The 25,687-nt window shown below is 36.3% G+C and overlaps 1 protein-coding gene across 5 annotated transcripts in view; it reads left to right on the top strand.

Moving 5' to 3' along the window:
* pum (pumilio) overlaps positions 1 to 25,687 on the top strand; it is a 134,366-nt gene that overhangs the window by 66,579 nt on the left and 42,100 nt on the right. For 4 of the 5 annotated variants that reach the window (XM_089251033.1, XM_089251030.1, XM_089251032.1 and 1 more), the window contains 2 exons: positions 4,420 to 4,509; positions 24,993 to 25,179. In XM_089251033.1, the coding sequence (XP_089107159.1) occupies positions 4,420 to 4,509; positions 24,993 to 25,179 (277 nt within the window). The remainder of the gene's footprint in view (positions 1 to 4,419; positions 4,510 to 24,992; positions 25,180 to 25,687) is intronic. The other variant, XM_089251031.1, reaches the window with a different exon arrangement.

The following is a 25,687-nucleotide window of genomic DNA, read 5'->3' as shown; positions in this document are numbered from 1 at the left end:
CTTATATTTCGTTGGATGACAAGCTTCCTTCAGGTGGCTTTTTGGTTCATAATGTGGCCGCCAGTTGAAGGAAGCAACGTGCGAGTTGGCTTAAACACAACACAATATTTCACATAACAGTCCATACTATATTTAATATACAGGGTGCATAGGTATAAATAAGATTGTAATCAATAAAAGTTCTTCCCTAGAATTTCCTTGCATTATAAGTAGTGCATGTTTTTGTATTGAAGTCAATGTGAAATAGTTATCAAAATTTTTGTGTATTTCCTGCATGATGACTTATAAACACAAGATTTTGTGTGACTAAATGTTATTGTGTTGCTGCCTTGATTGAACTCCAGGGTTGTTTGGTTTAAACCTAGTGGTTTTAAAAAACCAAATAAATGTGGCCCAAATATCATTTTTCCTTTAAAAATATCGCATTGGTTTATTAGCCAAAATTTTTCATTTTTACCACATTTTATATTCAAGGGGTATATTCTGATGGTATACCTTTAAATGGCATAAGATGGTATAAGTGTTTTTTTTTTCAAAAAGTCTCATTAAAAGTGGCCTAAATATTTATTTTTTTTATATGAAGTATCTTAGTTATTTAAAGTTGTATGCAGAAGCCAAAATTTCTCATTCTTACCACTTTTTATAACTTTTGCTACATTCTGATGCTCTATCTTTAGCAAATTCACAAATAAGGATTGCATCACGCATGCATTCTTTTTCCCTTTACAAAGAAGCAGCAACGGAAGTGACACCATCATGCTAGGGGCAGGTGGTCCCATAATCCAATAAAGACACCAGCTGTCCCTAAAGGACAGACTAGTGTACTAGTAGTTACATTGCCTCACAGACATTTTAATATTCTTTCCCATAGCACATCTCACACTGTACATCATCACCCAGTCTTAATATTCAATAGTTTTTATACTTTCACTGTTAAGCCCACTTAATCAAGGTTCTACTGTATAGTAGTAACAGATTTATGAAAAATAATCGGCTATATACAGGGTGATTGTAATTAAAGTTTTATTCCAAAACTATACAATAAGTACTGGTCAAAATGACTCAAATTCGCATGGATACTCCTGAAGCAATAGTAGTTTCTTTTGCAAAAGAAAAAAAGTGCAAGTAGATGATGCTGTACTTGGCCAGCAGTATAATCTATTTTGTGCAACCACATCATTTCAGCTCTTTCACAGCATCAGTGTGTGGATAGAACAAGTTCTATCAAGATGCACATTGCAATACTAGCAAAGCAGCTGCTGAAGACCCATTTTGACAATAACAGGATGGCACAACACCTGGCCAGCCATCAGTTCACCTGACCTTAACCCTTGCAACTTCTGACTGTGGGGGGTACCTCAAAATATGAACAGTCGTCTGTTTGCAAACTTCGATGAATTGCAAGCTCCATTACATCCCCTATATGTTAGAAGTTCCTCAGGAGTATTAACGTGGGGGCGCGTTTGGTTTAATAAAGGTGAATTGCCAGCACAACCACATCATGACCATGGCACACTCTGATCTGTTGTTGAACAAGAACTTTTGGTGCTTTCACCTCATAGCCAGAACAGGGTGGACAACATATTTAACATTTCTTGAGTAAGTTGTAGTTATTTGTTCAATTACTTTTTTTTTTTTTTTTTTTGTGATGTTTCCATGCATTATGAAATCGTACAATGCTATAATTAAATTATCATTTTGCCATGACTGGCTATCATTTCCATTCTGTGAGCCAATTTCCCACATGTTGGATGATGTCATTAATTTTACATTTTTAAGTATTTCTTTCCCCTTTACCAAATAAAATTTCATTTCTTCAGGAATATTCATGTCAATTTTCAAGTCATTCTGACAGTCGGTTTTTTTTTACAGTTTTGAAATCAGAACCTTAGTTATAATCACCCTGTATATTGTAAATCATCGCTAATTAATCTGCATTATTTATGCTTCGTTAAATACATTATATTCACCTAATTTTCATAATAGTTTTTGCAAAATAGCTTCCTAATTAAGCATACTGAAAGTAACTGGAGAAAACATCTTTATATTATATGATTCCTAATAACATTAAAAGAATTTTAAAACACAAAGTAATCCATTTAGTTAAGAAAAAATAATTAAATTGCAAAAGTTTGTTTTTGTTAAAATATAAGAAATTTTTATTGATTAATCAGGGCTCCCACTCGTCCTACTTTTCCTACTTTTTGGTAAAATGACCTACTTTTGTCCTACTTTTCTATCAAATCCTATCGACAAAATTTGTGTAATTGATTTAAATTGAGCAGGAAATTATTGATATATTGCCAAATATTACAAATGTTGGAGAATGCAATTAATGATTCTGCCAAAGCAGAAATTGTATCATTTTAAAGGTAATTTTGTGGTCGGCTGAAGTTGGTTTTCTGTGGTTCCCAACTTCAAGGCGCAAATGCGAGCCGATCTCCCCGTTAAAAAGTCTCGCCACAGAGAGCAACAGTCCTACAACGATAAATCATTCAATCATAACACTTCACTCATAGTTAGAAAAACTGGTGGCAGATGGCAGCACTACACATAACAAGCATTACAGAGAAACAAAAAAAAAACACGTCTGGTTTCACTACACGTACACGCACATTTCCGCATGTACCGATTCATTGGGGGTTTCGCGGGGGGGGGGGCATGTGTGGTGTAGCAGTAGTAGGTAGGGCCTCCAAAAAATGGCTCGGGGATCCATGATGTTCTTAAGTCAGCCACCTCGTTGGGCAATTTGCCTGTTGTGGCGTTGTATTTGTATGTGGACCATTTGATTAATTTTTCATTTGCTTAGTTTGAGGGTTCCACAAGTATAGTAGTCATTAAAAAATGCTGTCTGGATGGAAAAATAATTTTGTATTTATTACTTCGTGGTCTTGGACAGTAACTTTCATCATTCAAAATTATGGTGCAAATAGGTGAAACAACAGTTTGCGTTTCAAAGCAGTTGGATACATAGGCCTATTCTAGGTTTGGTGATTCTGATGCTACCCAATAGCATTCAGTTGTCTTCTGTATTTTTAAGGCATGAAGAGGCATAAACAATATTTATAATGCTCAGCAAAGAGCTAGAAATGGAAGTGCTTTATTTGTCAAAAATGATTACATTGGCATTAAACAGTAAAATGTGAACAAATTCCTTTAAAAAATGATGGACAATGCAGTAAAACTATCTGGTTCACCTTGCCTTATTTACGACGGATCTTTTCATTTACACATTTTGCATTGTGCTTTTGAAAGTGGTCTCCAAGGTGCTTCTTAAGAAACGTATGTCTTCGAAATTTGCTGTGCCTTGTCGAAGAGAGTTGACAAGCTCTTCACTTTGGAAGACTCCAAAAAAGAATGTAATATATATATGAGGAGAGACAGCAAAGAATTATCTGTGGTTGCTAGTGCACCGTTTTGGCCAAAAATTGGTTTTGTAACCAGACCATTTGTCATTTTGTTTTGGCTTGACTGAAATAGTGCTAGGGAAAAAAAAGTTAATTTTTTTTTTAATTAATTTTTTTTTTCTTTGCAAAAAAAAATTTTTTTTTGGGAATTTTTTTCCATTATGCTATGATTATGTTGTCTAAGGGGGGTTACCCTCTCCCATCCTGCGTTTTCCTACTTTTTCTCATTTTTTTGAGTGGGAGCCCTGATTAATATGGGAATAGTGTTAATTACATTAATAAACATTTTATTTGAATTAATTAGAAGTTTGAATGATTCTTCAGAAATTTTGTTTTTAATGTTAATACTATTTGAATAAAAAAAAAACGGTTTTACCCAAAAAACCGGTTTACTAACCCTGATTGAAATTGAGTTTCTGGCAATGGGTTAGTGGTTCCCAACGTGGGCAATCACGCTCCCAAGGAGCGATGGAATGGTCCAATGAGATGGTAGAAGCAATAGGTTTAGTATAGGATCCTGTGGGCTGATTCAAGTTGAAGGGGCAATGGAACAAAAAGTTTTGGGGGACTATGGGTTAGATGGTAGCCATGTAAAAGATTGAATGCTTTGCAAAAGGTTTTATATGAATGCATAAATGAAACTTAATTTTCATATAATTTTTAAATGTTCTGGAAAGCATATTAATGACCATAGGTGCTAGAACATTGGGGGGGGGGGGCTCATTTAATATTTTAACCATCCATAAAATAATTGCAAAAATTGTATGTCAACAACAAGCAGAGTTAATCTATCAATTTGAATTTTTGAAAAACAACATGCATGAAAGGAATGTTTTTTATTGAAACTATTGATACACTAATAAATGCACTGAAAAGTAAGAGGGCCATAATACTAATATTATGTCATGCTTTGTGGTGTTTGTGCAATCTTGCCTGTGTTTGTTGTAATTAACATCTATTTTTTTCCCTTCAAGGGTTGATTATATTTTTAATCATCTTTAAATATCTACAGGCTGCTAGAAAAATGTTGATGAACAGAGCAGATGAGAAATTTGGTGCTTCAGCTTTTTCTTGTGCAGATCCACAACACTTTTTCATGGAGGTTAGTTTTTAATTGTGTCTTGAGAGTTTCAAACACCATCAGTCTCAAATTACAGGAAGCAGAAATCTTTTGTTTATCATTTCATAGAATTATTTGTCGTTATTTAATTTTAAATTACAAAAACTTTGAATAAGCTTTCTCTTCAACCATATTTTGACAGCAGTATGCTATCGTGATAATACCCCTCTTCACCCTAATTGTTGTTTACTAAAAGTTCTGTGTTGAGCAATCATAAATAAAGCTTGCATATTATTGAGAATATGTTGCTCAGCCGATGCTCTGTGTGCACTTCCCGGGGACTCTACGGCACCTCAAGGAAAATGAAATAAATCAGTAAATATGTAAGTAAAAACGAGGCCTACGGCCTCTATGGGTCAGAAAAAGTTGAGAGCATGTATTAGACCAGTGGAGCTACTGGTGTAGTTTGAAAGACTGTTTTGTCTTACCATACTCACACACAATAAGCTTTTCATGATTTTAATAACAGGGTTCATGCAGTACCTGAAAAAAAAAAAATTATGTGAATTCCATTTATCAAATTTTTGCCCCCTCAACTAAATCCCCCTCTAAACCATGTTCTGATAGGGTGAAAATGTGTGGAGCAACAATGATGAGAAAACAAAGCCTATATGGTCACGCATTCCTGAGATATTTCTGTACTTTATGTTGCCTAAAATCTGGCAGCAAAACACTGTGCTTAAGATATTGCTTCAAAATATTTTAAACTTTTGAATTAATGAATGCCAGTTGTGTATATGTGAGCTGACCATATTTCCCTTGATAAAAATGCTGCAAAATCACCAATTGTTACCAAAAATGATGCCAAAGTTGCCAGTTATTGCTAAAATTGCCAAAAAATCATCAAAGGCAAAAAAAGGCACCATTGCATTCAAGCAGTAGATTTAAATGAAAATTCTATGGGGGGGGGGAAAGAACATTAATATGACAAATATGTGAGATGAACTTGATTGGGGGGCACATAGAAGAGCTATGCATGCTCATGTTTGCACATAAGACTTGAGGAAGAACGCAGTTGTTGATATGATCGAAGTGTTTAAAATTTTTAACGGGATGAATAAGATTGACCATTCATTATCAATGCACCTTCAATCAACTGCTTTGACAAAGGGGGACACCAGTATCGTTTAGTGTGCCTGAGTAGCACGGTGGTAAGATGCTTGTCTTGCTCTGCGAAATTTACTGGCAGGGTCCACGGGTTTGAATCTGGACAAAAGACATCAGAAACAAGTTCTTTACTTACCGAGCCTGGGCTGACCACACCGATAGATGGCGCCTTCGTTCTCCGCCCATCTTTACTGGTCGGAAATTTCTGTATGGCCATGTATGATTACGGTTGGTGTGCGGTAAAGTACTAGTATCGTTTAGTACGGAACAATTCCAGGTAGTGGTGTCGTAGGGAGTTTTTCTATAAGAGGGTAGTCAATAAATGGAATAACTTACTTCCAGGAGTCCTGAATTCTAACACAATTGGCACATTTAAAAAGGGATATGATAAACATAGTTGGATAAATTGAGAAGCTATTCATACTTTCATAAGACAACCATAATCTTTTTATGGGCAGTGTTATATATTAAATTTTACGATTATGATGATGTATGCTTTTATATCGGGTATTTTGTGGTCATATTTATATCCATATTTTTTATGGGCAAATTTTTTCAGCCACTTCAGTGAGCAATTTGCCTGTTGTGGCCTTTGTATTTAAATACACATATTTAAAGTCATAATTATAATACATTTCATAGGATTGGGAAAAATAATTTTAGTACTTAACCACTTTGTTTACAAGCAATAGGCAAGAAATTTGGATTTCTGTGTGATGAATCGTCTATAAGTATGGTAACCTTGTCCTAACCTAATTGCATGTTAGATAAAGGAAAGAAAGAAAAATTATGAAAAAAACTAATGCATAAGTAGAAGAGAGAGATATCTATGTTTATCTATTATACTCTTATTTCTCCCTCTCTTTATCTGTAATACTTACGTGTAATAGAGTAGGTACGAAATTGATTTCTTTTTTCACCCTTACCTACTTGTTGTCTTTCGCTTATAGATGTATATAGTAGTAGTAGTATATAAAAGGTACATCACAGAGGTAAAACGTTTTAGAACTTTTTTCCATTGGGTTGCAGCAAAGCTTTGCAGTGATGAGAAGAGGAAAGAAAACTACTTTTTTGAGTTTATTCCACTGGCATTTGGATGCAATATTATGTCCTTGATCGTAAAGTGGTTAATTTCAATAAAGAATAAAAATTTAGTAGGCTTTGTTTTAGAATGTATATGGAAAATAACATTTTCATGAAAAAGCCAGTGTGGCCTAAATTACATTAAAAAATATGGGAATGTCCCAGGAAATTCAAGTCACATGATCATACAAAATACATGACTACGTGCTTTCTATTTTTTTATCGAAGGAAAAGTTCAATACTGTTTCAAATGTAAAATGACTTCTGCTGAATAAGGCTTTTTTTTTAAAGCAAAACCTTTAGAACTTGGCATTGTCTACAAGTAGAAATGAGAGCTAATTGTTAAAAAATATATATCTTCAATAAATTAGCATTTCAAACTTGAAATTAAAAATGCGTTGAAGTGGAATAAAAATTAAGAATATCCGCGATTCCATTTCTTGAAAAAATCACGATTTTTATTAATCGTTATATGAATGTCTTAAAAAAAATCACTGGGAAGTGCTTGAATTGTCCATGATTTTTTTTACTTTCAAGGAGAATGAATCGTGAATAAGTGCACATAATTACATTCATATTGATTCACAAATCAGAGTTGTTGCTTTTTTTTTTTTTTTTTTTTTTTGAATGTTGAAAAATTTTATATGCCATCAATATAGGGAACATATCAGTATTGTGCATGGTTTGTTTATGAGTGTAGATATGATTCCCTGCATGTGGTTGAGTATGATCCAATATTAAGAATTTTCTCTTATTCGTCATGGAATGCTTTTTCATCAGATTTTTTCCTGTTTTTATATGAAATGGAATGTTAAATATTCTTGTTATGGCATGATCAAAAGTCACATTTTTAGAGTTAAAAAAAAAACACCTTTACCTCATTTGCCAGGCTCTTCAAAACAAATTCACTTCCCCCCAAATTTCATTTGACTTTTATAATTTATGATACGGGGCCGTTCAAGTATTATGTAAGCAAAATTTTAGCTATTTTTAACCCCCCCCCCCTTGTCAACAAAATTTTGTCATCAGCTCTCTACCCCTATGAATAATAACACATATTGGTGGGATCAGAGAGGTACACAGGTGGGGAGCATAGGGGGGTTCATGCGCCCCCCCCCCCCACCCCGCCCAGACAATCAAATTTATTTTTTAATGCAAAAAAAATTTCTTTATATGTGATTTTAATCAGTTTCTGTTAATTTCAATGCTATTTGAAGGCTATGAACTCAAAATTTATCTTTAATAAATTCATTGTGTCCCACCCTTTAAGCCATATGTTAAATCACATAAAGGCCCTTGCCCAAGGACCAAATATGGCCCTGTTGGTTATCTGATGCGACTTGCCCTCCTCTAACCTAATTTTGTAAAAATGAACTAATCGCCACATTTACAGATCGCTTAAGCGTCCCGTGGTATAATTCCAGAGCATTTAAGCACCCTATGGCACATTTTCAGATCACTTAAATGACCCGGGACACAGTTCCAGAACACTTGAGCGATCCGTGACACATTTAGAGATCCCTTGAGTGACATGTGAAGTAGTTTTAGAGCACTTAAGTTGCCCCCAGTGCAGTTCTACATCAAGTTACCCGTGGCACATTCTCAGATTATTTAAGTGATCCAGGGCGTGGTAGCCCAGGTTGATAAGATGCTCGCCTAAAGTATCAAAGGATGTTTAGAGGTGTCACGAGTTCGATACCCGGTTCGTCCTTGTCAGAAAACTTTCCTGACACAGGGGTACAACAAAAACGGCGACAAGACCACAGGAAAAAATTGCTACTGCAAGGAGTCCCCCATCGAGGGGTTAGCGCACCAACCCCTCGACGAGCATAAAAAACAAGCCTGCCATTCGGGGAAGGGGGAGGGGAATGCTACTTCAAGTGCTTACAAATTATCGAAAGGTTTTTCTTGTTTTTAGCGCATCGAGTAATATGCCATTAAAAATATTAAATATTTTCATAAAGGGTGGTTGATGACGTAAGCATTATCCCCCCCCCCCCATCGATGCTGACGTAATACTTGAATGACCCCTATGAAACTTTTTTTTCATAGTTTTTCTTGGAATCACATGCGAATCACTTTTTCAGTTTCAATGATTTCAATTATCATGATATAGTATTTTATATAAAATTAGAATTTTTTAAACTTTTTTTTTTTTTTTTTTTTTTTTTTTTTTTTTTTTTTTTTTTGTATTTATCTGAGAGATTAGTTGTGGTCGAGGATTGAACCATAACTGAGGTTAATTGTTTTAGAATGATTAGCTGTAAGCTGAAGTACATGGTTTGGTTCAGTGATGAAACTGTTTTTATGGACAGTAAGGCAATTTAAATAAATCGTTTCTCAGAAAATACAGAAGTCTGTATTTAAATTAATTAAATTTCCTTCTAGTCCCATTGTATTTTAGCATGTGTTTCGTGGCACGTGTATTTTATCCCTTTAAGCTGCATTGATGAGATATTTCGGAAAGTTGATTTTTCAATGGAACACTTTTCCCCTATACCCTTAGTTTGCACCTTCTGGAAATCGGAAGGAAAGTCCACTTCATTATAAAAAATTTGCATTGCAAAATTGGCATTTTGGAGGGAGTTCAATGATTTCTGCTGTTCTGTTTAAAGGGTTAAAGTACATTCTAACCTCATTTTCTGATTGCCATTGAGAATAACTTCTAATAGCTGAGTTTATTGAACTCTACAACCAATGAATTCGGGAAATGAGAAGCTGAAATTCTGGGGCATGTTTCAGCACACGATAGGTGCCATTGTCAAAGGAAGGAGTCATTTACAATCTTTATGGAACATAGGATCTCGCTGATTTTTTGGAGGGTCCCTGTCAGGGCTTCCGGGTTGCTTGAAATAGAAAGAAAGGGGAAAGAAATAGTTCTCTCAGCAAGGAAAAGAATGAGAGTGACAAAGCAATTGTGAAATGAAATTATGTAATTTGAGATTGCAGTGTAAGGTGGAAAAATACAGTCAAACCCTGTTGTAACCCCACTCTCCGTCCCAAAGAATTTTGTAACAAGTTTGGCATTACAGTAGACTTTCTGCTATCTGACACATATCAGACCAGAGGTATGCCAGATTACTGGAACGTCTTTGAAAAAAAGAATACATTGAAATTATTTAAACTACCTGTCTGCCAGATGTTTGTTTATTAACAAAATGCAATGTATAGCCAAAAATTAACTGAACTTTGAATATGAGTTTAGCAGGAGTGGGGACTCTGTGCCACACTGCGCCAAAATTAACATCTTGCGTCATCTTTCTCCAATAGTGTATGTTCATATTTTTATGTGCCAAATAGGCAAAATAGCAAATTTTGCCTCAGTATACCCAGAATTTTGGAAAGGACGGCAAAAAATTTTTGTTCCTGCTTGCCACAAACAATTCTTTCTGATAACAGCGTGCTTTATTCCTCTGTTACTTTTCAGCAGCGCTTCTTCTGTAGTCATGCTGTCTTGTGACCTTGAAAAGTAGTTTGACTACACAGTCAAGTACAGTGTTGAGAAAAAAACTTGCGGGCTAACCATGTGTGCTTTTCATGCTTTGTAAACACTACAGAGATATTTTTTTACATTTGAACAAAAATTTTCAATCAAACAATATGTAATTTTTATTTACCCTTTACTCCAAGACAGTTTTTTTAAGTGCTACAAGCACGTCAAAACGATAATCCGTCTGGTCTCTCATTGAAAGAGTTGCCGTAAGTCCAGGAAAGTTTTTGAAATTAGAGAGAAGGTAGCGGATTATTATTATTGAATCAATTTCCGAATTTTCCTGGCAAGTTTCCGCCCTAGACTTTGTCCCCGAAAATCAGATTGGAATAACTGCAGCCGCTTATTTAAACTATTGGCCCCTCATCCGACTTGCCATCATGACACCCTGATAATATCCGTAATGTGCATCTGAGGATGGTTTGCAATGGTCTTTTATCTTTAATATGCAAATGAGAGTTACTGTTTTCAAGAAGAATAGTAAAGTCTCCACTGTGCAAGCAGCTGAAATTACTATACTCGATTGTCATTGCGTCAAATCCTGATGTTTCGTAGAAAAATTTAATTCCATGAGTAAAAGAGCACGTCCGCCGAATTACGAATGCTAATTTAGCAACTTTGCCAAATAACAAGTATTAAATTGCCAGTGTTGCCAAATAATGAGTGTTAAATCACCAATGTTGCTAAATAACGAGTGTTAAATCACCAATATTAGCAGTTAAATCATCAATATTAGCAAGTAATGAGCCAAATCGCCAATGTCGCCAAATAACAAGGGCTGAATAGCCAAACATGTTGAAATATAGAAGAATTGATTCTTCCGACATTCTCTCCCATTTTGCAACAATTTTTTTCAGAGTATAAAAAAATTGAAAACCTATAGAAAATTTTTAGTGCCCCAAATAGTGCCCTCAGTGAGGAAAAAGTCTCATCTTAAATAGACCCCTCAAAAGCCTGAAACACCAAAAACAAGCTGATGAAAAGTTGTTTGATGATAAAAGACAGTGCAGTTGTTTTATTTTGAAAAGGGGTGGGGGTTAAAAAAAATATTCTTGTAAGTTAATTTCACTGCTCTAATTTATAAATATCTGCTGCAAAAAAAAAAACTGCTCTGAACCATACTTTGCTGCTCCAGAACTGCTCCGAAATTGACTTTACCTCCCACCCCGGTTTAGAATATTGTATATTTTATGAATTTACTGAGAAATGGGTTTGCATAGTGAATTTAATTATTTATTTTTTGGTGGTTTTTTTTTTTTTTTTTTGTAACAAAATAAAGCAATTACACTTGGTAACTGTATTATTTTCAATTCGAGTAAAGAAACTCAGGGGTGGGAACACTGCGCCAAAACTAATATCTTGCGCCATCCTGCTCCAATAGCGTATTTTTGCATTTTTCTGCACCAAATAGCGAATTTCGCTTCAGTATGCCCGGAATTTCGGAAAGGACGCCAAAAGTTTTTTTGTTCCTGCTAGCCGCGAAACGTTTCTTTATGAAAAGATCGTGTTTTATTCCACTATACTTAAACTATCGGCCCCTGATCGGGCTTCCATTGCGAAATCCTGATATTGTCCGTGACCGTGGAACTGAAGATGGTTTGCAGTGCCTTTCAGCTTTAAAGTGCAAATTAGAGTGTTTCCGTTTAAAAAAAAAGTTGTCACTGGAACCAGCAGAAATTACTGTAGTCGATTGTCATTGTGTTAAATCCCGATGTTTCGTGAAAAAAATTGTCATTCCGGGAGTAAAAAGCGCATGTCCGCCGAATTACGAATGTTAGTTTAGAAACTTTGGCGAGTAATGAGTGTTAAATCGCCAATGTTGCCGAATAACGAGCGCTAAATCGACAATGTTGCCGAATAACGAGGGTTAAATTGCCAATGGTGCGGAATAACGAGCGTTAAATCGCCAATCTCGCCAAATAACGAGTGCCAGATCGCCAATCTCGCCAGATAATGAGTGCTGAATCGCCAAACATCGAGTTGATACTTCCGAAATTTTCTCCCATTTTGCAACAATTTCTTTCCAAGTATAAAAAAATTAAAAACTTATAAAAAAATTTTTAGCTCATTTGAAGTGCTGCTGTTCAAGGCAGCAAATAGTGCCCTCAGTAAGCAAAAATCATCCTAAATAGATGGGTGCAAAAAATTTTATGACAGCCGCTCTTTCAAACAAGGTGTCAAGAGCCTAAAACACCAAAAACAAAAATCAAGCTGATGAAGAGATGTTTCATAGCAAAAGACAGTGCAGTTTTATTTTGAAAAGGGTTGAGGGTTAACGAAAATATTCTTGTTAATTTCACTGCTCCAATTTATAAATATCTGCTCCGAATCCCACATTTTGCTGCTCCAAAATTGCTCCAAATCCAGAATTTGCTGCTCCGAAATGGACTTAGTCACTTCCCACCCCTGGAAACTGGTTGCAGGGGGACATATTCCTCTGCAAGGTCAACCAACTTCCTGCCTTTTTCTCATGCTTTTTAATCTCATTCTTTTGAACAAGAATTTATGTTTTGACTACAATGACATTGCACATGCAAGTGAAACAACAAAGATGCAGACAAGACATTTTTTGCACAAGTAAAGAAGACAGAATCAAATCATAGCAAAAATTGAGCTGTATAGATGGTATGGATGGGTTACAATGCACAATATTGTTTGGTATTGTTTTCCTCAAAGCAGCAGATACATTGAACAACCGGACACCCTGCTTCCCATCTTAAGGAGATATCGAAGCGTTTTCCTGATAGATGGATGCATCCTGAATTTTAGTAAATGAGTATATGTATACATATATGTAGTAGGATAAAAATACAAGGGAAATTAAGATAAAAAAATAAAGGGATAGTGAAAAAGTATCTTTGAATGACAAAAAGCGCAAGTGCTGCTCCCTTGTTCTTTCAAATATATATACACAAAAAAGAATTATTTTAAGAAAAAGGAAAAAAAATTGAATTTTATCAGTGTGAAATATAACCTATGCAGTGGGTCGTCATCGGGGGAACCCCATGCTTGGTTCGGAAACTATTTCACACTCATAAAATTCAATTCTTTTTTTGTATGTATGTATGTATGTATATATATATATATATACATATATATATATATATATATATATATATATATATATATATATATATATTACATATGTGTGTGTGTGTGTGTGTGTGTGTGTGTGTGTGTGTGTGTGTGTGTGTCTCTATTTGTATAACAGAATAACAAGTCCAACTACAAGCATAGAAATCCACAAAATATTATAAATAGTCTAAGAATCGAAGTCTAAATTGATATTGTAGCGTCCTTATAGCACATCTGGACAATAACCAAAGTTCCATTGATGGCGGTCCGTCCAGATGTATTGGATGTCACAAGTTGTGGTCGTGTAGGCTGTACAACAAGAAATTGATGTCATGTTTGCTGAAGCAGATGCATGCAAACACGTGACATAAATGGAATAGCTTACCCCCAGAGGTAGTAAATTGTAACACAATTGGCACGTTTAAAAAGAAATACGATAAACATTTTGGGGTAAATCGAGAAGTTATCCATACTTAGAATAAGACAACCATAAGTATTCTTATGGGCATTGTATAATATTTCGTCATATATATATTGCTTGTAATTGTATTTTTAATGGTTCACGGAACCTTTGCTCCCGATATTTCGCCCCTGGCATGTTTCGTCCCCAGTACATTTGGCCCCCGGAAATTTTGCCCGACATCTCACCCTGGTACATTTAGCCCCCGGAAATTTCGCCCTGAACTTTCGCCTGCCCTGACCATATCAGTGACCATATGAGTGACTCGGTAAGTAATCAAGTAAATCGGAAATTTATCTCTGATATTTCGCCAGCCCTTATCGTACGCGTGACTGTATGAGTGAACATATGAATGATGGTACAAGTGACCAAGTGAGTGACCACATGAGTGATCAAGTGAGTTGGACATTTACTTGTGACATTTTGCTTCCCCTGATCGCATGAGTGACCAAGTGAATGAATACATGAGTGATCGAGTGAATTGAAAATTTATCCCCAGACATTTCACCTGCCCTGACCATATGAGTTACTCAGTGAGTAATCAAGTGAATCGGAAATTGACCCCCTGTCATTTTGCCTACCTTCACCGTACGCGTGACCATATGAGTGAATATATGAATGATAGTGTGAGTGACCACACCGGTGTGAGTCGTAAATTTGGAAAAAATATTTTATGCTTAAACTGAAAATTCCAAATTCTTAGAATCCATTAAAGTGTGAGTCACTTGGTCACTCAGTGCTACGTAACCACCTATAAAAAGGGAGGGGATGAGGAGGATCATCTTTGCAGACAAACTCCACCCTCGCACTTTGCCAATCGCTCACTGGGTCAATCATAGGGTCATTCACTTTATCAATCTTTCGGACACTCATGCAGTCATTCACTTTATCAATCTTTCTGTCACTCGTGCAGTCACTCACTTGGTCACACATTCACTTATGTGTTCCATCACTCAGTAACTCACACGGTCAGTCCCTTGATCACTCACTTGAACACTGGCACCGTCACTCACCTGGTCACATATACAGTCACTCGGTCACTCATGCAGTTAACCACTCGGTCACTTATACGGTTAATCACTCAGTCACTCGCAAATTTATTCAAGCATTCACTCTGTCTTTCATTCCGTCAGCCACTCTGTCACTCATACGTTCAATCATTCACTAGGAAACTTACACCAGTATTTAATTAGCCACTCACTTGGTCACTCATTCGGTCAGTCACTTATTCACTCAAACGTTCCATCGCTGAATTCCTCCCTTTGTCACTGACACGGACAATCCCACTATCACTCACTTGATCACTCATACAGTTAATCACTTGGTCGTTCACTTGGTCACTCATACGTCCATTCGGTCAGTCACTCATACGGTTAATTACTCAGTCTCTCCTTTGGTCACTCATATGCTCAATCACTCAGTCACTCACTTGGAAACTTACACAAGATTTAATCGGTCACTCACTCTTGGGCGCTCATTCACTCAAACGTTTCATCGCTTGGTAACTCCCTTGGTCACTTACACGGTCAATCCCTCGATCACTCACTTGATCGCTCATACATTAATCACTTGGTCGCTCATGAGGTCATTCACTCATAAAGTCAATTGCACACTAGTTGATACGGTCACTCACGTGGTGAGTCATTCTGCAACTCGATTAGTCATTTGTACGGTCACTAACGCACTCCTACAGTCCATTTCACACTCACTTGGTCACTCATAGTCACTCGATCACTCACATGGTCACTCACATAGTCAATCACTCATACATTCAGGGCAAGTGAAATGTCAGGTATGAATTTTTCGGGGCCAAACGTGCCAGGAGTGAAATGTACCGGGGCGACATGTCGGGGGCGAAATTTCCATGGGTCAAATGTAACGGGGACGAAACGTTTCAGGGGCAAGATGTCGGGGGCGAAAGTTCCGGATCCCATTTTTAATTGGGTTGCTCTATTTTTGAAATATATGGAATCCATATTTATTATTGGCATCTTTTTCTCAGCCACCTCGTTGGACATTTTGCCTGTTGTGGCATTGTATTTGTATTTTCCATTCCTCCACATCCACCAGGAGCCAACACCCTTCATAGACACCTTAAGATCTTTATAAGGGGGAAGGGGAAGTATATTAGTTCTAGAGGCCACACACAACTGCTATGTGCGGGTTTTTGTTTTGTTTTTTTTGTTTGTTGTTTGTCTTCATGTTTTTCATCTTGTCAGCATATCTGTGAAACATGTTTTTATGCATTTGTTTTTCAAAAGTGGTTCTGCAAGAGAACAAAAGTACCTGTAAGAAACTGCTGGATTATTGAAAGTCTATATCGGATCATGGTTGGAATAGCGTTTCAGAGAAGCTCCATTATATAAAATCGCATGTTTACTATGAAGTACTGTATCTTAGTGCCTTAATAGCGTTACTTCATAAATAAAATAGCCTATTTTATATACGCATTCAATTTTAAGATTTGAGAATTTGTAAAATTGTTAAAACTGTACAATTACTTAATTACTTCCTGATATAAAACTTAACAGGATAACATACCTTTCAAATTATTTTAATTGTGCAAAAATTTAGCGATGCATTATATAAGTACAAGAACAAAGTAAACAAAGGCAGGATTCCCAGCAACCTGGAAAGTCAGGGAATCAGAAAATTGTCAGAGAAAATTATAAATATTTATCAAAAGTCAAGAAAACTTCTTAATATTTGAAAAAAGGGAAAATCTCTGAAGGAAAAAAATTGAAAGGTGGTAAATTCCTATTCCAGTGGTTGGTTTTCACTTTTTTCCATAAAAAAGATTATTTCCCTCAGATCCTCTAGGAGAAAAAAAGAAAGCCTTATCAACAATCTTTATCTGCATTTACCTCTGGATTCCCTACTGAGAAGTATACATGAGTAAAATGTTTTGTTTATCAGTTGAAACTGGAAATCTATGTTGGTCAAGGTACATGCTTTCTAAGTAAATGAATTAAAGAGGGTCTATAAGGAGGAGACACCCTCCTTTCCATTGCTGAAAACAAAGCCAATATCTTCTGTAATTTCTTTTCTATATTTTCTGAGGAAAATGGTTTATCCTCTTGTTTTTTTTTTTGTTTTTTTGTGCTTCCCCTGTGTAGGGGGGGGGGGTCATTCATATATTACGTCAAGGTGGGGGGCTTTCTACCTGTGGGTTACATAGAAGGCAGCTGGGGATGGGATGCAAGAACTTGTCCATGGTACATATTTTTTGTTTATGGAATTCTCCTTGCTACACACAGTTTGCAGACACCAAAAAGGAATAAAATTGAAAGAGAATTGTTTTCACTGAATTTCTTTGGTAGAAGTTTGGTTGAAAATGTGCAATGTTTAGAAAGAGCTATAGACATTTTTGACCATGTGGAGTTTATATACACTGAAGAGCCAAAAAAACTGGTACACCTGCATAATATCGTGTAGAGCCCCCGCGAGCACGCAGAAATGCCGCAACACGACGTGGCATGGACTCGACTAATGTCTGAAGTAGTGCTGGAGGTAATTCACACCATGAATCCTGCGGGGCTGTCCATAAACCCGTAGGAGTAAGAGGGGGGTGGAGATCTCTTCTGAACAGCACGTTTCAAGGCATCCCAGATATGTTCAAAAATGTTCATGTCTGGGGATTTAGGTGGCCAGCGGAAGTGTCTAAAGTCAGAAGAGTGTTCCTGGAGCCACTTTGTAGCAATTCTGGACATGTGGGGTGTCACATTGTCCAAGTTCGTCGGAATGCACAATGGACATAATGGGTGCAGGTGATCAGACAGGATGCTTACGTACCTGTCAGAGTCGTATCTAGACATATCAGGGGTCCCATATCACGCCAACTGCACACGCCCCGTACCATCACAGAGCTTCCACCAACTTGAACAGTCCCCTGTTGACATGTTGGGTCCATGGATTCATGAGGTTGTCCCCATACACGTCCATCAGCTCGAAGCAATTGGGACCGAGACTCGTCAGACCAAGCAACGTGTTTCCAGTCCTCAACAGTCCAATGTCTGTGTTGTCGGGCCCAAGCGAGGCATAAAGCTTTGTGTCGTGCAGTCATCAAGGGTACACGAGTGGGCCTTCGGCTCCGAAAGCCCATATCAATGATGTTTCGTTGAATGGTTCGCACGCTGACACTTGTTGATGGCCCAGCATTGAAATCTGCAGCAATTTGCGGAAGGGTTGCACGTCTGTCACGTTTAATGGTTCTCGTCAGTCGTCCCGTTCTTGCATGATCTTTTCTTGGCTGCAACGATGTCGTAGATTTAATTTATACCGGATTCCCGATATTCACGTTACACTCGTGAAATGGTCGTATGTGAAAATCCAAATTTCATCGCTACCTCTGAGATGCTATGTCCCATCTCTCGTACGCCGACTATAACACCACCTTGAAACTCACTTAAATCTATAACCTACCATTGTAGCAGCAGTAACCGATCTAACAACTATGCCAGACACTTGTGTTATATAGGCGTTGCCGACCGCAGTGTCGTACTCTGATTGGTTCCATATCTCTTTATTTGCATATGCATGCCTGTACCAGTTTTTTTGGCTCTTCAGTTTATAAGGGGCCATTCAAGTATTACGTCATCATCGATGTGGGGGGGGGGGTTTGGATAACGCTTATGTCATCAACCACCCTTTATGAAAATATGAATTAGGATTCAGAAGGACAGAGCTGATGACAAAATTTTGCTGACAAGGGGAGAGGGTTAAAAATGGCTAAAAATTTGCTTACGTAATACTTGAACAGGCCGTAACAACAAGTCTATTTTTCAGGTGAGCCTGCTACTTCTGCTGGTCTGATTTTGCCCAACCCTAAAATCCAATATTTCTCCTGCTTGGGTTTTTTCAGAAAAACCCAACAAAAACTGCACTTACTCCCAAACAGTATTCAATGCTATTTAGATTATAGGGGTTAAAAAAAAACCATTGAGAATCCCCATTAAAAATTATACCTTAAAACTTCACTTACTTGCAAACAGTATGCTTTGTAATGATGTTATTGCATTGTCATACCTTTGTGAGGGCCACAGATAGAGTATGCTTTTATTGCATTGTCTATATATACTGTCCACGTCCCCCCACAAGGGTGGGGCTTACAGAACTGCCTGTGGCAAATACTTTTGATTATTTTTACACTATAAATTCATTACAGAGGAGCCCCACACGAAAGATCTCTGCCGAGGGGTCCTGGATCCGGGATGTGGAGGGGGGGGGGGTTATGACTATCTTAAGAAAAACAAATCTGCATTCAATGCTATTTAAATTATATTTTAAATGTCTTTTTTTTACAAGTAAAGAAAATAAACATTTTCATGAATGTTTTAACTCGCAATTACCAATCCTTTTCAATAACGCCATTTGATTTGAGTGACTTTCACAAATTTCTTTGCTTTTTCACATTCAAGTTTTGACCATACTAGTCCAAAAGTAGAAAATTCACTCAATTGATGCAGATCTGGATGTAATTGAATGCAGGTCTTCCAAAAATTTGCAAAAGTCTGCATTCAAAATCTTATTTTTTTCTGCCCTGCAATGCATGTGATTTTCCATCACTTGTTTGCTTCAACTGACTCTATCACGTTTTGTGAAAACATTTTGTTCCTGAATAGAAATCTGCGTCTTCTATTTGAAATATCTGTAGTGCAATAACAAATTCTGTATTTATTTTTTTGATCCATTGTTCAGTGGAAGCTTCTTGTTCCTTAGTTAATCTTTTTCTTCTCAAAGCAGGATCAGTCATATTTGCAAGAAAATGAAATGGAGTTAATGCTTTCTCAAATCAATGTGCAACACTCCTTATATGAAGATAATTCTTTACTTTCCAATATACATCTAGCCATATTTCTACTGTCTGTCCAAGAGTACAGCTATCTCTTTGTAAATTATCTAGAGCTTCACCAATACTCGATAACTGCACTTGCAAGTTGACGCATTCTTTATATATAATCCTGTGGTTATCTAAAAACATCACGATACTTTTTTTCAATGTCTTCATGTTCAATGGATATTTCTACGTATTTTTGGTAATTATGGATGAATGAAGAAAGGCAAGCTTCTGCAGAATTCTACCTTGTTTCATTAGGTAATTGTGGCTTTTGTCTATCTTTTTCCATAAGCCACAAGTGGTCTATGGTGTTGTCTAAAATATTTTTGTATTTATACTACATATTTTACCACATTTTTAGGGGTGATATCTTTAACAAGAAGATTCATAAAATGGGCTGAGCAGTCAAAAGCGAGGACGTGTGGATGGTTTTGGACAATTATGTCACGAATTTTTTTTCATTTTGTTCTCGTTATCGCAACAAACAGCAAAAACACTTTTATTATACACTTGCTTGATAGTATTCATAGCCCTTTCAGCTATTTCCGCACAGAATTCTACTGTTTTCTTATGTGAGCCGCATTCGACAGTATCTATTAAGTGGGTGCTGTTACCAGTGTGGATAATCATTGTGATGATGGAGTCAGCATTGGCAATTTGACCAACCATCCAACATCAGAATAATAGTTGAATTTTTCATTTCCTCTGCCATTAGAATATCAACAGTTTTATCTGCCTCATCTAATAATGATCCAGCTAATTTCTTCCTATGAGGAGGGATATAACCCGGATGCAAAGCATTAACCATTTCTCTAAATTCATCACTATTGTCTATATTAAAAGGTATATTATTAGCATAAAAAAATTTGGATACTTTTCGATCAAGAACTAATCTCTGGCGGTCACTTGTTTTAACAATAAATTGTCCTATTGGCCTTTGGTGTTTGGGTTTTGATATTCCATCATCCACAATAGTATTTGAACTTTCGCATGTAGAAACATCTTTAAGAGTTTGCTTTCTTTTCAATGAAGTAGATGTCTCTTCACTGCATGAAGATTCGTTATCAATGTTTGATGAACACAAAAATGAGGAATGAGCTTCCGATTTCTTACATTTATTCACATGAGCGCGGATTCTTTCCACTTTTGCACTATGGTATTGCAAAACCTACAGGTCACTTGCCATTTGTTATCAGTTTTATTCACCGTAGTCCATTCAATGGATTGTTTTATTTTGTTTCCCTTTCCCTCTTAAAGGAAAGAAAATGTTGCAAACAAATACAAAAAACTAAAATTATCTAAATACAACTTATTTAGTATTCAGGTAAAGCAAAGGCATATATCTGGAAAAAAATTAAGCTTAACCTACATTATTTTTTCAGAGAATGAGATTGATGTGTTTCAGAATTTAGTTGCTTACAAATAATTTGTTAGGATTTTTGTTTTTTTAATCATAATTCTAATAAACTGCTATACTATTTCTTATCATTTGGGAACAGAGTTTCTCCACTAGAGGTGTTTGAACACACACCAAACCAGCTAAAATTTTTATCAATATTGATTTAATTCTGTGCTAATTATTATTAATATACTTATATAAATGATTGTCATAAATTACCCAGTCTATTATACTTATTTACAGGATATATAACTTTTTTCCCTTATGCTTAAATATCAACAACCCTGAAGAAACCCCAAAAAAAACCCGTGTTTTTGCCAACCCTTTCTGGCAGTGAAAGATTCCCCTTATTAAGTGAGAGATGAATTTAAAACTGTCTTTTTCAGAGTGCAAGACTCATTTCTAAAGAGATTTCAAAGCTCCAAACATCTTTATCTTTTTTTGTTTGAAGCTCTCTTCAAGATGTCTTGTGAAAATTTATTGTGAGAGTGGTCCAATCTGATAAGTTGGAGGCCGCAGCTTCTGCAAAACAACTTCCTGAAATTGATCTGAATCAATCAGAAATATTTGCTTCCTAACAAAAATAAAAATATTAATATAGGCTATGCAGAAAAAAATAATTTTGAGCAAAGCAAAACTAATTACATAGTTTGCCCCAAGGGCTCCGCGGAGCACCGGTTGAACACTGCTGCTCTATAGTATAAGTATTATACAGTCAAACCTCCTTAGTGCGTCACCCGGTTAACATGTCACTCCGCTTACCGGGTCACTTTTTGTAAGTGCCAATTGTCCTCAGGCAGGAATTGGCACAGCTATGGCTTACTCCGCTTAACAAGTCACTCTGCTTACTAAGTCATATTTTTGCTCTCCCAAGAGTGACTCATTAACGAGGTTTGACTGTATATGGATTGTCAGCACTAGATCCATTAATCATCAAACACTGTTCTGAAAATTGGCATCCAAAAAAAGGAAGTGGTGTTCCACAGTTTGTATCCTTCAAACCACATAAGTGATGATGTGGCTGAGAAAGCTAAAGCATAATATATTGATCTAACAAGTGCTGTCAATTTTAGTTTCAAAGATGGATTTGAAAATTTCCTCAATGTAAATAAAATTGACCCGAACAAATTCTTAGATATTTTCATTTGTGACTAGAATTTTGTGGAATTGTGAAATGTGTTTAATTTTCTCACATGGCAATGCATCTGTCAGAGATGCTGACGTGAAGAAAACATAGGAGGCTGGTAGTTGTCCTGTATATAGGAGGGGAACATGTGCATCGTATATTTATCAATTATTTGGGGGCTCAGCCTTCTTATAAAATTTATTGGGGGAGGGGCAAACAGCCTTGTTTCCTCTCCCCCCCCCCCCCAGGTTCCAACACCTATGGCATCTGTTGAAAGTGGCTTTTCCATAAACACATCTTTGTTGATTGAAACTAATAAGGGGAACACTTTTATACATTAAAGACATATATTATGGACTTTCAGAAACAGGTGGAATTCGTGCCATTGACTTTTCTTCTAAGACAGAAGACAAGCAAAAGCTATATTGAAGGACCGGACACACCCCGCTTCCCATCTCACAAATATATCGAAGCTTTCCCAGGGGTGGGTGTATCCAGAAATTTTTTTTATTAATTTATGTGAGCAACGATATTTCATGTATACAGTAAGGAATCTGGAATAAAAATTGTGATCATATTACACCATACACAAATAAGATAATGAGTCCGTGATGAGTGCCATTGTCCTTATGTAGATAATCAAAGAATAATCTTGTCTTGTATATGATAGAATCTGGAATTGAATGTATCCAACCTATATAGAATATACCAATCTTATTGATTTTCAGTATCAAGCAAAAGCTACAGGTGCAAGAATAAAAAAAAGAGCATGAGAGACAAAACTATCAGGAACTTGGAAGGAAAAAAACAACAAATTAACAGTAAAGTTAAATAAGAATTAGAATGAATCGGAAATGAAAGATTTGCAAAACAATAAATTTTGTAATGATAAATATAGTTTGAAAATTTGTCTAATTATTACCACTTCCTTTGTTTATGTGATTGTTTCTGGTTATAGTGACAGTTTGTCATCAACTTCCTAAGTCTTTTTTTTTATGTCTTGTTACCGGCTAGTCTTGCAGTTATTTCATCAACATGATATGTTGAAACAATGTTGTGAATTCCATTATTGCTGTGTGAGAGTTCAAAGCAAATTGGTATTTATATGCATCTCGATTTTGGATGTGTGAGTCTATCTTAAAATACTGTCTCTATATTGTGCTTTTCAAAGGTATATTACCAAAAAAAAGATATAATTTAGGGCGCAGGGGTTCTTAAATTTCTTCCCATTGTGCTCCTATCAGTGTGATCCATCTTATCTTCCCACACCCAATTGGATAATTCATATAGGATACTAGAAATATTGCTATGAAAAAAAAATTATATGGGATAGTTTTTCATATGCTACGATTATGTTGTCTAAGGGGGTATGCCCCCTCTGCGGTCCTATTTTTTCTAATTTTCTGAATGGGAACCCTGTGTGTCAAGTAACCTGTCTGTAAACCTGTATTGGTCAAGGAAATGACCAAGCAGATTTTGCTGGGAACTCTGAAAGGGAAATAATGGCGGCATTGTTTTTTTAGTCTGTATTGGTTATATAATAACCAAAGTTTCCAGTTTTTCAGATATTGAAAGAACAACTAAACTCCTTTATGATTTGAATGGAACAAATTGAGGAAAATGATAGCGCTTGAAGTGACCAGCAAGTAAAAAATACATTGTTGAAAAACATTTCTTGGCAACCTTGAACAAACTGGTGTAGTATGCTCATTGTACACTTCCCCTTATCAATAAATCTTTTTTCGTTAAATATGTTGGTTGTTTTGTTTTGGTCCCGAAATTCGTTCAGGTATTCAATATGACCCCTTTCTCCTAACCACACCAAACTTTTTTGCTCTAAACCAGCGGTTCTCAACCTTTTTTGACTCGCGGAGGCCCGTAGGCCCATTTCTTAATTATCCATTAAAGCTACTGATTTAATTTTAGTATTTATAACTATTTTTTAAATTTTACTGGTTTTTTTTTAAATTTCCTCGAGCGGCCGCAGAACTCCTGGAGAGTGCACAAGGAGCACCGGTTGAGAACCGCTGCTCTAAACTATTGTTATGCTGACTGATAATAACTGTGGAATGAAAAGGATAAATCTTCAACTGCTTTTGGAAAAAAAAGGGTGAAATGATGGGAGAAGAAATGTTGCGAAAATTCTTGGAAAGTGATACAATTACGTTGTATCATTCCAATAAGTTGGCACTAAAACTGGCTTTTTTACATCCCTATATGAAAGATTTGTTCACTAAAAATGTGTGATGCTATGTGGGGTTGGCGCTATGATGTGTTTGACTGTAAAGTGTGTCCCATGATTCTTGGTCGGTGACGCAGGGTAAGGTAATTAAAGTGAAAGATAATAAAAAGTTTATGTTGGACATAGCGCAAAAACCACAGCTGGCGTGAAGAAAATCCTGTACTTGTTCGGAACAAACACACGTCGGCTGTGGTTTTTGCGGTTTTATGTCCAACAAAGACTTTTTATTATCTTTTACTTTAATTACCTTATACCCTGCATCGCCGACCAAGAATCGTGGGGCACGCGCTTAGCAGTGGAAAGTAATGACACAAATGTCAGAAATGTTTCTGATTATATAATTCTTTCGCATTGCAAATAGAAAAATAATTCAAAAATTTTGAATTTCCAATTGAAATCAAATTAAAGATGTAATTAAATCAAGTATTTGTTTTTGTTATAATTATATTTAAGTTTCAGTAATGCTATTCTATGATCTGAAAATTAATAAATGACGAACAACAGGATATGTTTCCTAATTAAACATTTAGAATATGTTGGCATTCAAAGAAATTACTATTCATATTTCTGATTTCTCTGTAAACTTTTTGATGAAATATAGTGGCTTTGTTATAAGGAGATTTGATTAGTTATTTCTCTTTGGCTAGCTTTATTCAAGAAGTCAAGGGCAGCCAATGCCTGTGATGGGTCAGCAGCAGTTTCCAATGCAACAACAAGGACAGATGCAAGCAGCCAACCCTACAGCCTCTCCAGCACCATTTGCATCAAGCCCATATGTCATGAATCAAGATCCATATGCAGCAACCGCTGCACCTATGGGAACTATTATGCCTGGTAAGGTCCTTCTAACCTCATACTATTTGTTCATACTAATTGGAGTTCTTAGAGAATGTCAGGTGCCAAGCCCGATCTTATTTACTTTGTACACTTACGATATTACTCGGGCTGTGTCACCCATCTCTCTACTGCAATCGCTGATGACTTGAAGTTATTCTCTCCAGTGGAAAACACTAGGGGCCTAAGAATTGCATGCCAACAACTTTTCCAGTGGAGTTGTCAGTATAAGCTACCTATTCAAAAAGTGGATCAATGCATTTAGGTAGACGCACCAATTCTGAATATTACCAACTAGGTAATGAAACGTTACAGCAATTGGATACATACGTGGATTTAGGTATTGCAATGAGCCGCATTCTGGATTTCACTGATCATTATCATACCATAGTCTGCAAAGCTAATAGAATTTCATATATGTTACGTACGGCATACCGTAAGTGTGATGCACATACGTTGTCATATTCTTTCTGTGTGTACGTTCGCCTGACTCTGGAGTTCTGTTCGC

The sequence above is a fragment of the Pholcus phalangioides genome, unplaced genomic scaffold, assembly GCF_987345545.1.
Source record: "Pholcus phalangioides strain wild (caught in Gottingen) unplaced genomic scaffold, Ppha-v1.0 ptg000024l_1, whole genome shotgun sequence".
Taxonomy (NCBI): Eukaryota; Metazoa; Arthropoda; class Arachnida; order Araneae; family Pholcidae; genus Pholcus; species Pholcus phalangioides.
This window is presented reverse-complemented; position numbering and strand designations above follow the sequence as displayed.